The 13,444-nt window shown below is 34.5% G+C and overlaps 1 protein-coding gene across 1 annotated transcript; it reads right to left on the bottom strand.

Annotated features, from left to right (window-relative positions):
- Window positions 1–10,728: 10,728 nt before the first annotated feature.
- LOC120263167 (cytochrome P450 86A8-like) lies at window positions 10,729–11,822 on the bottom strand. The gene is made up of 4 exons (XM_039271055.1): window positions 11,756–11,822; window positions 11,483–11,645; window positions 11,194–11,393; window positions 10,729–11,057 (listed from the first exon to the last, which is right to left on the bottom strand). The coding sequence occupies exons 1-4, from the start codon at window positions 11,820–11,822 to the stop codon at window positions 10,729–10,731; spliced, it is 759 nt and encodes a 252-aa protein (XP_039126989.1).
- Between the last annotated feature and the right edge of the window lie 1,622 nt (window positions 11,823–13,444).

The raw sequence follows: 13,444 nt of genomic DNA, 5'->3' as shown, positions 1-13,444 counted from the left end.
GGGGCATTTTGGGCACTCAAAGTCAGTAGAGGGAAAGCTCCAAGAGGATGTCACTCAGCTCCAAGAGGCCACCTTTAATTATGCAAGGGTTGGCAGTGATGATGCCATGAGCTAGGAAAGGATTTTGGAAGCCCATGGTGTGGGTAGGGTCTGAAAGGATGATCTTTGTTGACCAGTCAAGGTATCTGTGGCGGTTCTTGATGAATTGAGGGACATGGCCAATTAATGGGTAAGGTTTGAGTGCTTGAGAAGTTGGTTTTTTTTGTTGAGAAACAGGTAAGTGCTAAGAGGATGATGAGGAAAGGGAGGAGAAGGATGAAGAAGAAGATGGAAGTGAAGGTGATGAGATCCATTATTGATGACTAGCTAGCTTGGTTTAGTTTCTTGGTTTGAAGCAATGCATATTATAGAGCTTTGGTTTCAATAATTTAATGAATGTATGTGATGTCTTTGATCTCTTACTCCATTGATTAATGAGAGTAGGTGATAGTATGTACAGCAATATCTGTTGATACTACTGTTCATTTTGTCTATACCACCGCATGTGTTCTTTCCAATGAAATATTTTCATATTTATAATTCTGATGGATGGCCAGATTTGTCAACTCGGGCTTTTGCCACGTATGAATTATTTTTATATTTTATTCTGATCTTGGAACTAACAACTTGTCAAGGTGTCATGTGGAGATTTAAAGCATCATGCAAGTTACGATTTGCTTGAGATTTTTTTTCACTGATTTCCTTTTTTTTAAAAAAAATTTTAAATTTTAAATTTTTATTTATTTATTTTTTTAAGGATGTGAGTAAATATAAAGTTAATCCTTCAATATATTTGTACTTTTACTCATGGTGATTTTTTTAGGATGTGAATAAGATGTAAACAAAAATATAGAGTTAATCTTTTAATATGTTTATATTCTCACTTGTGGTGAATTAATGTTTGAACTTGACTCTTTAAATATTTTATGCAGTAGATTTGATGTTATTAGACCAAAAGGCCATTGGTTTTTGATTGATTTTCAGTAGTTTGCTTCTTAATGTTTATTTTTATTGATTTATAAAAGAGAAAATTTGGTTAAGTTACTTTTGGGATTTAACATTTTCGAATTAATTCAGGATTTGTGGTTTGAATTGTAACATTTTAATACCAAGTAATCTAAACTGTTTGCAAAAAGTTACAAAAAATATTTACTAATAAGACCATTCAGGTCTATTTGCATAATATTTAAAACCCGTTCAAGTTATATTTATAGGTAGAATTGAATGATTCTTAATTTGTACGTGTTTTAGTAATATAAATAAAGATAAAAATGTAAATTCAAATTTAAATCAATGGAATTAAAGGTTTTGGTATTTTTTTATAAACAATTTAGACTAGAGGGTACTAAAATATTACAACTCAAACAAAAAGCCCAAAATTAATAAAGAGTCAAACACCAGGGTAGTTAACAAAAATTTTTCATTTTTAAAATGTCTAAAATGGTAACTGTAATTTTTTATTTAATTTCTTAATTGTTTTTTTTTTAAATATGATGTATGATTCAAAATACACCCTCCGTTCCTTTTTCCTTGTCACATTTACTTGATTTACACCAATTAAGAAAAGTTTGTTAAAATTAGTTAGTCAACTATATTTTATAAAAATTTCCATTATTTTTTAAAACTACCCTTATTTGAAACTCCACTAGTGGAGTATATAATTTAATATTTAGTTGATAATGATTTATTGAAAATTATACAAGTACATCAAATTAAAGGGTAAATCTACCAGTTTATGTCTATATCTATGAGTTTTTCATTCAATTATCTAAGTCAATTTCATTGCACATCTTGTTAATGTAATGAAAGCCATAAACTATCATTTTATGATTCTAATCTTACTTCTCGTTTTCCCCTTGACTTAACTTATTTTGATGTGTGGAAATCTCCCATTCTTTCTTGTGACGGGATAGGTACTAGGCCTTTTTTTTGGATCATTTTACTCGCTATATTTTGTTTTATCCACTTAAGAGAATTTATGATGTTTAATCTGTGTTTCAATGTTTTAAGTCCCCTGGTGAAAAATGATTTGCTTTATCCATTGTCACTCTCAATACTGACAATGGTGGAGGGTATTTAGCACTCAAAGATTTTCTTGATAGTTGATACCCAAGGTATTTCACATCTCACTTCACCACCCCACCACCTAAACATTATCACAACCCTAGCTCAGCAAAGCCAAACTCGACAAACAGACAAACTGCTGCAGTCCTACATGGTGTGAGTCCAGTAAGCTTGCAATGCCTCAAATCTTGAATTAGGCTAAAAGAAAATAACAATCTGACAAAAATATAAAATACTGGTACAACTCAATGAATATATCAAAGGTTTAAATACAAAATTGACTAGAATACAAAAATATAGAAATGCTCTTACAGGGCTTGAAAGTTGAAAACCACATGTAAACACATTGACTTATATACAAAAACTCACACGTACTAACACACAAATATACAAAAGTAGCCACTCAAGTGTCCACATAGAAGTCAACAAGGTTTAACATGATGACCAAATGAGCTAGAAAGAACAAAGATTTCAAACATAGATTTAAGACATTCCAAAGATTACGTCAAAACTTTAACATGCTTTCAATGGTTTAATTGCACTACTAGCCAGGAAGCGCATTTTAAGCAAAAGCTTCGATTGTGAGGTTAAAGCAAGGTTCTAACGTTCAGCTACTACAGTATGAAGAGAGCAAGGCTACCTACCTCTAGCTTGACGATAAGCTTATGGTGAAGAGCTCCACCACCACAACGCTCTGCCGACACTTCCACGTTCCCAGCCTTTTCCAGAGATCAAGTGGAGAAGAAGAAAAGCAAATCAAAGTTTAAATCCTGATTACTTTGAGACATTGATGGGATGGAAACCCAGAAATGCATAGGGAATTCATCACTTAAGCTATAATACAGATGCATGCTGGTAAGAGAGGTGGGGTCCGCAAAAATAATGGTTTTTCTTAGAGGTGTCATCGTCATATTGTTAAAATGAGTCTTACTTTACTCCATCAAGCCTCTATACCAACCACATACATATTGGGCATTTGTATTTGCAACTGCAATTTATCTTATTAATTGCTATCCAAAGTCTATCATTTCCATGCTTTCGTATTTTGAGACTCTCTTTCAAATGCCACCTAATTTAATTAAACTTCATTACTACCCTTGGCTATGCTGTTATTCTTCACATAAACTTGAATCTTGTTCACGTCCATGTATCTTTCTCGGTTTTCTCACTCAAAGTGCATATCTTTAATTAAATATGTCATCCTACAAAATTTTGTCTCTTGACATGTTGTCGTTGTTGAAACCATATTTCTTTTTTCATCTACCACTTTTGACAATGATGATGCTCATGTCTCAATGAGTGAGCCTACTGTGGCTTTCACCGATGCGGTTCTGTAATCCCCTGTGTCGAGTGTTTCTTCACCACTACTATTGTCTGTGGGCCCCACCCAAAAGGTTTTTTCTTTTTAATTTTTGGGTGTTAGATAGTTACGTTTTAACATTATTATAATTTAATTTAATTTTTAGTTTTGAAACCCTAGCCGTCTCTCACCTCCTTCTATTTTTTTTGTCTCTGTTTAGGGAGAAAAAGAGAGACCTTGCCTCATCTTTTTCTCCCTATTTCCTGGAGGCGTCGATGGCGAGAATGGGAGAAGGGTTTTGCCATTCTGGGTTGGTACACTATTATTGTTGAAGTAAGCATCCTCTTCCTTGGATCTTTGGTCAGGTTATAGAATTTTCATTATTGTTTTCTAGATCTTGTTATGGTGTTGTTCTTTTAGTTTTCGTTGGTGTTATCTTTTGATTTGATTAAAGGAAGTGTTATCTTTGTTAGGGTTTTGTTTGATGTTCTTGTTTAGGGTTTATGCTATGCGCTTAGTGGTTTGATTATCTCAGGATTAAACCGGCCATTGTTAATTTGAGATATTGTATAGTAAATTTTCTACATTGATTTACAAGCTTGTTGTTGCCTTCGTTCATGCACAAGTTCTTTATGTTTTAAAAGCATTATCCTTAGTTTGGGAAAAATCAGACTTTTTCTTAATTCTATTTTTCATTTGAATGTGGAATTGGATTTAGTGTGCTGGCGTCCACTAATTTAGTACACACATGCATAATATATATATATATATATTAAATTGATGGGTTAGGATGGCTTGGTTTTCTGTGTAGAGTTGGGTTATGTACATATTGGCAATATATATTCTTTTTAATTATAAGAAAACATAGTATTATAGTTCTATTTATTTTATTAGTTGATTTATTAGTTTATTAGTATTTTTAAGAGTTTGCAGATGTTAGTGGATTTTTATAATTCATGTCAAATAAAATATTTGTCTATTTTTAGTTTGTTAATTTGGATGATTTCATCTAATTCTGACTTGTAATCTTGTCAAATGTGGACCTTGTGATGAGGGAATAACATACTATAAAGGTTCCGAATAATTACCTATTAGTTTCAGTTGAATGCCGATATACCATGTCAGTGGTGGGAAATATTATTTGAATTTGTGTGATTATATTGTTTGCTTGTGGGGTCTTAAACCTATGTTTTGAATTAGTATTGGAGCCTTTGATACTCATGCCAAAGCTCCTTAGTTTAACCTTGTTGTATTTGTCTTCATTAGGTAGTCGTTTAGTGAGTGAGGTTAATTTTGTATAACTTTTAGGCTTGTGTGGATTATTGTAATTGATATCCTTGGAATGTGTTCTCAAACATAGGGTATTTGGCGTTAGACAGGTAAGTACACCACGTATAAATTTACATATATATGTGTAAAATTTCTATTTACCGGTAATGATTTACATAATTATTTGATTATTTTGGGTTTTACTGTTAAAACCATTCATGTTATAATATTTAAATATTTTTGGTTTTAGATATGGTGCCTATCATTAATTTCAGAACTTATAAATACTCATTTATTTTTAATTATGTGATTCTGATGCTTTGCCTAAAAACAGATTATAAGTTTAGTTTTGGCAACCACTGTTCCTTTAGTATATTATATACTTCTTTTGTTTTTTACTTGTGACGTACTCAGTTTTTTTGGAAATGTTATTAAAGATCTTAAAAATTAAACTTAGTTATTTGATTACCTTTATATTTAATCATTTATCTATTTAATCATTGGGTTTTTAACTAAGTTTATTTAATTATTTATTCATTAATTTTTTTTACGGGATAAATTATAGAAATATTGTATTTAATCATTGATTTTCTAAATGTATTATTGTTGATATAATTTGAATCATTTTTGTTAGAATTCGGATCACTGAATTTCATCATTATTGCGTTGATGATAATTTTGGACCCGATATATTTTTTATATAGAAACTCGTAGTCCCCAATTAAATATGCACTAACTCTGTCACTGCGGGTTAAACACTGACCGTGTCAACACATACTTCTGACATAGAAACTATAGTTTTGCACCGTTCTGTTGGTGAAAAATAACAACCTCTGATATTTTGGCTTGCGTCACCGAGGGTAAACAAATGTACTCTAAAATCTGACTCTGGTCCTGAGTTTAAACGGATGAATTTTGATGTTTTGTTTTGGCATTAGTTATTTAGGGAACTTATATATTCGTTTATTGGAAAAATAATATCTATTTGGAATTTTTTTATTTTTGAAATTTATTTTGATATTTATTGTGCAATGGCACACTTTTGAATGTTTTTTTTAAATCTTTAAACTTTATGTGATCCCGATATTTTTAGTAGGGTGCTTATTGGGATGTCAAACTCATTAAGTTGTTCTCTTTCTCTTTCAGATCAAGAGTAGAGTTGGGTGGTGGACAGCTTAGCGGGGTCGTTGAGCAAGCTGCCACCTAGTTGTTATCAAGTTAATAACTTTCCTTTCTTGTAGACTTGGTCCTTATCTTTGTTTAGTTGTTCTATCATACATTGTTATTTGTTGTTGCTTTACAGACATTGTAGCCTTTCTTTACTTTTGGAATTTAATATTTCTGTTAGATGTTTTTCACTAGTGTGAGATAGGTACCAAGGCCTTGTATGCCTACTTGGTTATGACCTTTTAGGTATACGGCTGTTTGTCGACACCTCAGGCTCGACGCATGACAAATCTAAGTGGTATCAAAACTATTTCATTTTCAATTAACTTTGATCTTAGTTTTCCAATAAGGACCTTTTGATTTAGTGTTCTAGTTTATCTAATATATATGACCATTTTGTTTGTGTTTCTCTGATTCCCATTGGGTTTACCTTGCAGAATGCCTTCCTGTTGAGCTGCTAGCAGAAGTGTTGCTGATTTACTGGGATAACCCTCAAATGCTAGTGAAATTCTTGTTGAAGAAGGGAATGATGGGGTTGACAACCAAGAAACTTTGTTGGATCTGGTTCGAGAAATGGTAGGGTTGATGCGTGATCAGAGACAACGACATGCATCAGCACTACTACCATCACCGCTGCCTCCTCCTCTGCCCATTCCTCAAGAGCCTAAGGAGAAAACCATCATGGAATTCAAAAGATCTGGTCCACCACCATTAGAAGGTATTACTAATCCAGATGATGTGGAAGTCTAGGTTGAAGAAATGGAGAAGGCTTTTGCTTTGATGAAATGTATTAAAGAAGAGAAGCTTACGTTTAGTATATACATGCTCAAAGGTCTTGCAAATCATTGGTACCAAGGCGAGCTTCGCTCTCATTAAGGGCAACAGTTTGGTTGTAATTGTGAGATGCTCTCTTCTGCAAATACTTCACTAGGGATAAGATGGTCTAGTTTGAGAAGAAGTTCATCAATCTTACTTAAAGCAACATGATAGTGGACGAGTATGAAATGGAGTTTGATAAACTTTCTAGATATGCTTTAAAGCTAGTGGACGATGATCAAAGCAGGGACCGAGTTTTTGAGAGAGGTTTGCAAGCACACATTCGCAGGGGTTTTGCTTCCTTGCACTTGACTAGTTATGCAGAAGTTGTGAGTCGTGCCAAGTCCTTGGACATTGTCTATAGTGATACTAGAGATCTGAATAGAAAGTTACAGAAAAAGAGGGACAGAAGCTTTGATAATTACAGGAACTGTCAGTCTGGAAGTGGTGGCAGGCCTAGGTTGTAGGCGAGACAAGGTGAATCTCAGATTGTCAATAGGCCACTAGCACAGTGATCTCAGGGGTTTTCACTGGTTCTGTCTTCATCTAGCTAGAGATGTGCTACTTGTGGAGGTGCACATGCAACTACAGATTGTAGACATACTACTGGAGCTTATTTTAGTTGTGGCAATTTGGAGCATCGTATTTCCAAGTATCCACAGTGGTCTTTTGGGGCATAGTGGACATCTAGTATGCAGGATTCAAGACATGTGTTAGTGTCTAAGCCTCAAGCATCTTCAGGCCAGCGTGCTAGGAGAGAGGTAGCTAGTGAACAGCTGGCTTCCTCATCTCAACAGAAGGCAAGAAGGCCAAAGACACAGGGGCGTGTTTATGCAATGACTCAGGAGGATGCATACACCTCTAATGTAGTGATGTTAGGTACCTTATCAATTTATTCTGCATATGCTTGCGCATTATTTAATTATGGAGCTAGGCATTCGTTTATCTCATCGGTATTTATTTGTAAGCATGCCTTGCTTGTTATAGCTATGGAATATGATTTGTGTGTTGCCACCTTTTTGGGAGTTGATGTTGTTCTTGATAGAGCCTGTGAGAATTGTCGGATTATTATTGCTGGTCATGAATTGCTAGCTCGTCTGCATGTTATGAGCATGAGTGACTTTGATATTATTTTGAGAATGGATTTTCTATCCATTTATCATATTGTAGTTGATTGTTTGCAAAAAAGGTAGTCTTTAAAATCCTTGGAGAAGTAGAGTTCACCTTTCATGGAAGTGATTCTGCATCATGTGATTTCCGCCTTACAAGTTTGGAAATTACTGTTAGGTGGGTGCTCCAGATTTCTTGCAATAGTAGTTGAAGCAAAATCATAAGGGCCAGTGTTGGAGGATATTCTTGTTTTCAATGAGTCTTGGGATGTTTTTCCAGAAGATCTCCCTAGTTACCTCTGGAAAGAGAAGTGGAGTTTATTATTGATGTTGTTCCAAGAACCTGCCACATTTCTAAAGATCCTTACAGGATAACAACCGCAAATTAATTTTTGAGAGGTGCTCACTTTAAGTGAGACAAAAGGCTTAGGTCACAGGTTCGACTCTGAGGGAGTGTAAAATGGCCGACTAAGCGAAACAATACCTGGTTTGTGATGAGTTTTATAGGTCTCACTGAGGTGAGTTGGTTTCTCACATTGTCCCCATCTCCGGTATCAATTAATCATATCATCAACCACTTCCTAAAAACCTCCCCTGGAAGTCTCTTCATCCACTACCACGTTTATTAAGGTTAGACTGAGTTATTTGTTATTGTTTAGCATTGTAGACTTTGAACTTTTATAGTTAAAACCATGGAATTAGCTAATGTTTGAATTTCATGATTTTTTATCAGAGTTTATTATTTCTAGTATTTTCTATTCTAAGATAGATTTTAGGGCTTTGAATGCATATTGGATTTTATAGTTGTACGGTTATTTATTATGGTTACGTAAAATTGAATTGGTAGATGAGACAAATTTTTATGTTGCTAGCAAAGATAACCTCATATCCGAAGTGGACTCATAAAATCTCCACTTACCTCATCCAAAAGTATGGCAAATACAATAATATTGAAAATAGTTGTTAGCACATGATTTATATAGTTTACTTGATTCAGTACATTTCACAAATCCTTACCTAGTCAATGTTATCCTTTAAGGAGAAAATTAAGGTGCAAGATAAACTTTGAATTGATAGGACAACACATAAAATTAGACTACAATGCAATAAAGGAATTGGTTCACAATTCTTAATAAGATGGCACGAGACTAGGAAGTAGTATACTGAATGCTCAAAACTGTATACCAGTACACAACGCTTTAAATTGTGTAGCAGACTTACCAATAGGTCCACTTAGTTATTTCTTACCTTAATAAGTTAAATAAATATTATCACATTTTGGGATCAGTACCGACGTAGTTATTTCTTAACTAAAAGAAGTTAATAAACATCATGACTCAAATTGAAGTCAGCGATGCCTTAACAACTAATATATATACCCTCCATTTGTGATAATGTCAAGATAGGCCAAAGGTTTATACCTTAGCGGCATTAGCCCCATTGTGAAAAGTGTTAGCATGAAACGTTCAAGTCCTGCTGGATGCTATAGTAGTAACAAGCTCCTAGTTATAGGTATTGCCTTGTAACATAAATCTCATGTCGCTACGTGAGGGTGTACGAACTGGACCGATGGCAGAGTCAGAAATCATAGATGAGGGGGGCAAAAAAAACCATAATAAATTAAAATTCAAGTTTATTCAAAATTATATAGTAACACAAATTAAATAGTATATATACTTTATATTATTATTTTTTATATAAACAAGTACTATAAATGATCTACAAGAACATACTCATAATTGGTCTTTGTGAATCTTCATATTTTGAAAGCAACAAATAATTTCATTATTCACACAAAGGAATATATTTTTCTCAATGTTTATTACTTAAGTAATCAGCTAAAATTGATGACCAATTTAATTACATAGTTGATTCTTCACAATTTTATGACAAACAAACCAGGCTAGGAAAGAGATGATATTAATAGGACTTTAAATTTAAAGGTTTATTTTCAAATTAATCCTTGTAAAATTAAATTATTTCTTCATTTTAAGCTCTAAAAAAAAATTAAATGTTTAGTTTCACATTAGACCCTATATATATATATATATATATCTTTTTTTGACATTAACAATACAAAAATTCAAACTTTATTTTCATATCTAAAAAATATATTATTAAATTTGTTTAGTTAGAAAAGAAAAGGGCCTTTTCTTCTCTGTGGCTCTGCCTCTTGGCCCATGCTTATGCCCCTAATAATATTGTCCTTGTTTGAAAAAAAGGAAAAAAAATGTTGAAGATTATCAAGTTCATAATATCTTTGAAATCTTCGTACCATACTCAATTTTCATGGTTTTAAAATTAGGTAAGTCTCTCTTTTCTTAGGTATTGTTTATCACTATTCTTGCAATTATGGATATAATTTTTTTTATCGGTTTAGTAGATTGGTAAGTCCCTCTTTTAACTACTGTTTATTACTGTTCATGCAATTGTGGACATTTCTTTATGGGTTTAAGTGCTCATGCAATTATGGAAATATTTTTTTTAATGGATATAGGTTGATGAGGTAAGTCTTTCTTTTATGGGCATGTATATATATATATATATATTATGGGTTTACGTCCTATCTAAACTCATAAAAGAAAATATGGACATGACCTATAAACAAATAAAATAAATATGGACCTAAACCTATAAAAAAAAATATGTACATAATTACATAAACAGTGATATATTAACTGGGCCCTATCTTTAACCCATAAAAACATATGTGCATAATTACATAAACAGTGACAAACAATAGTTAAAACCATGCACTTCTCTGGTTTTGAAACAATTAAAGATACTTCCATCCTACAATCGAAGATACTAATAGATTTCAAGAACAACAGTGACAATGATAACAATCTTAAATTAACTCTGACAACAATCACACTGAACTCAACTAGACATTTCGCACATGACAACGATTACAAAACAATGCAAATACTTCATCTGATAATTTATTTCACACAGTTTTAATTATCATTCCCTCCTTCTAACTTGAACACGCAAACCGTCTATCATCCTGAGAGTCAATGTAAACTCATGCTCTGGAACTCTTCCCTTCTCCACTAAAGCTTCAACCTTAAACCCCTCAAGTACAATTGTAGCCACAACCTTCATCTGTATACAAGCCACATCCTTCCTCAGACAAGTCCTTGGCCCTGCATGAAAAATCGGATACTTAAAAGGGCTCTTCGGCCGGAAAACCCCATCCTCCAACCACCTCTTTGGCCGGAAAACATCACAATCCTCCCCTACAACTCCTTCAACCTCCCCATAGCATATGTATTTTAGGACACAAACCATCCCTTCCCAACAAAGTTTCAATCTGGCAACATATCATCCTCTATACACTCAACAGTGTTTATTACCACAGGAGGATTCAGCCTCATTGACTCGGTCAGTGCCGCATGCAGATACTGCATCTCTCTCAGCTTCTCATACCCTTGCGTAGCTCAACCTCCTCCACTTCCTTCAGTGTCTTCTCTTCCACCTCTGGCGCCGATGACAACAACCAGAAGAACCAACTTAATGCAGAGGACACCATCTCCCTCCCCGTCAATGCGTAGCCTATCAGCACATCTCTGCGAAACTCATCATTGGTCTCTTTCTCTAAGTCAAAGTGAGACAAGATATCAAAATCACTGTTGAGTTTGAGCTCCTTCTCTTATGTATCATCTACATGGCATAATCACGGGCAACGGCCACATTATTTCTTAGCATTTTTTCATACCCAATGTCCAGCATCTTCATCGTTTGCGAAGTGTATGGATACCAATCCATGGCACGCACCAATGTGAGTCTTTGTGTGTCTCCAAATGCTTTCTTGGCCTTTTTAGACATGATCTTTTTCTTCTCCTCCTCCTCCTCCTTTTCTATACTTAGACATATAGGATCTTCATTCAAAGCAAGTTTGCAAATAATATCAAAACCAAAGCATTCCAATATGTCCTGCAAGTCCAAAACTTCATCTCTTACCTTTGCTCTCCTCAGCAATGTCAACAACCTATTCTCAATCTCCCACTGCACTGTATCCACAAAGCATCCTTTAATGGCTTCTTGCTAAACTCCATGCTTCTTGCTTATCTCTAATGCTTCCACTGCTCACCATCAGAGCTCGAGATAGATTGGCCAAGTAAGTTGTTGAGTGAAGTGGTGTTGGATGACTGAAGACAATGGTAACTTTGGAGTCAAAGATCAGAGTTTTAGAAGTTGCTGATAAGTTGGGCTCTTTAAGTTAGTTGGTTGTTGGATAAAATGTGGAGGGAACTGTAGTTTTTGAATTGTATGGTCAGGATTCCATCATTGGGTCTGGTTTCTTTAATTCGAGGCAGTGAGGAATGAACTTTAGAGTTGGTTGATTTGATTCAAAGTCCTTTATTTTGGTCAAAGTTCTAGTGTTTATATTTATAAGACAGTGTACTGAAAACAGTAAGAAAAGTATGGTGTGTGCTTGACTCTAGATCTAGAATCCTCTGAATTTCTCAGTTACTGTTCTTGTTCTCCATTAGTTTTACTGCAATATTTCTTGTTTCTTTAGATCTTTAGCTATCAAAGTGGTATCAGAGCTAGCTTGATCAAGTAACAAAGAAATGAGAGGTTCTATTCTAGTGTAGAATGACATCAAATCGCAGCTCTTCAAGTTTTAGCCCACTTTCTGTGCCCTAATTCAATGGAGAAGACTACGATCATTGGAACATCATGATGAAGACGTGTTTAGGTTCAATGGGTTGTGGGAAGTGGTTGAAAAAGGATTCACTGAAGAAGAGAGCAAGGTTAAACAAAGAGATGCTCATGCCTTACTCCTTATCCAACAAGGAGTACATCGCTCTTTGTTTTCCATATTTGCCAGTGCCAACATAGCTAAAGAGGCATGGGACTTACTCAAAACTCAGTTTTAAGGAAGCCCAAAATCATGGCTTTGAGAATTCAGGCTTTGAGGCAAGCTTTTGAAAATTTACAAAAAAAGGAGACTGAAAATGTTTAATCTTACATTGCCAGGGTAAATGATTTGGTCAATCATATGCTAAGTTTAGGAGATAAACTATTTGTATCACTAATTACAGGGAAGATCCTGGGAAGCTTAGGACCAAGATACAACTTTGTTGTTGCAGCCATAGGTGAGTCCAAGGATCTCACAAAGCTCACCATGGATGAATTGGCAGGTTCACTTCAGGCTCATGAAGCCTTGTTGCTAAGCCAAGAAGATGCTTCCAATGAGAAGGCATTTATATCTAAGTCAGAGGAAAAGGCACTTGTTATAAAAGAAGAGGCGGCTGAAAAGAAAAATTGGTATCCCAACTGATAAGTGCTTGTGTGTTAAGAATTCTTTCCTTACAATGAGCATTACTTTTATCAGGTTTAAGCGCTAATACATGTGTATTTGTGTTCTTTTGTGCATGTAGGGTTGTGAAGCTATGTTTTGAGAAAAGAAGCCAGAAGTAGATCATGAAACCAAAAGGAACAAACGAGAAGACACAAGTGGGGCTCTAAGATACGTGAATGTGTGCCAACCTCCATGTATTCAAGCCATTACAATGAGTTGGAGGGGCACAAAGGCAGTCACATTTGCGTATCCCGACTTGTGCATTGATAGAAAAATCTTTACCAACGAGGCTTTTGATTGAAGAAGAGTTGCGATCTATGGCATAAACGTGTGCCTGTTTATGTTGCCTCGATGAAAAGTATGGAATTG

This window comes from Dioscorea cayenensis, chromosome 6 (assembly GCF_009730915.1).
Source record: "Dioscorea cayenensis subsp. rotundata cultivar TDr96_F1 chromosome 6, TDr96_F1_v2_PseudoChromosome.rev07_lg8_w22 25.fasta, whole genome shotgun sequence".
NCBI classification, from domain to species: domain Eukaryota; kingdom Viridiplantae; phylum Streptophyta; class Magnoliopsida; order Dioscoreales; family Dioscoreaceae; genus Dioscorea; species Dioscorea cayenensis.
Note: the sequence above shows the minus strand (reverse complement) of the source record. Positions and strands in the feature narration are given on the sequence as shown.

Excerpts from the sequence above, each read along its gene's own strand:
- LOC120263167 (XM_039271055.1), bottom strand. The coding sequence starts at position 11,822 with ATGGAGTTTAGCAAGAAGCCATTAAAGGATGCTTTGTGGATACAGTGC. Across the intron at positions 11,394-11,482 it reads ATGAAGATGCTGGACATTGG|TGATTTTGATATCTTGTCTC; the intron begins GTATGAAAAAAT and ends CAAACTCAACAG. Across the intron at positions 11,058-11,193 it reads GGAGGTTGAGCTACGCAAGG|GGATGGTTTGTGTCCTAAAA; the intron begins GTATGAGAAGCT and ends TTTGTTGGGAAG.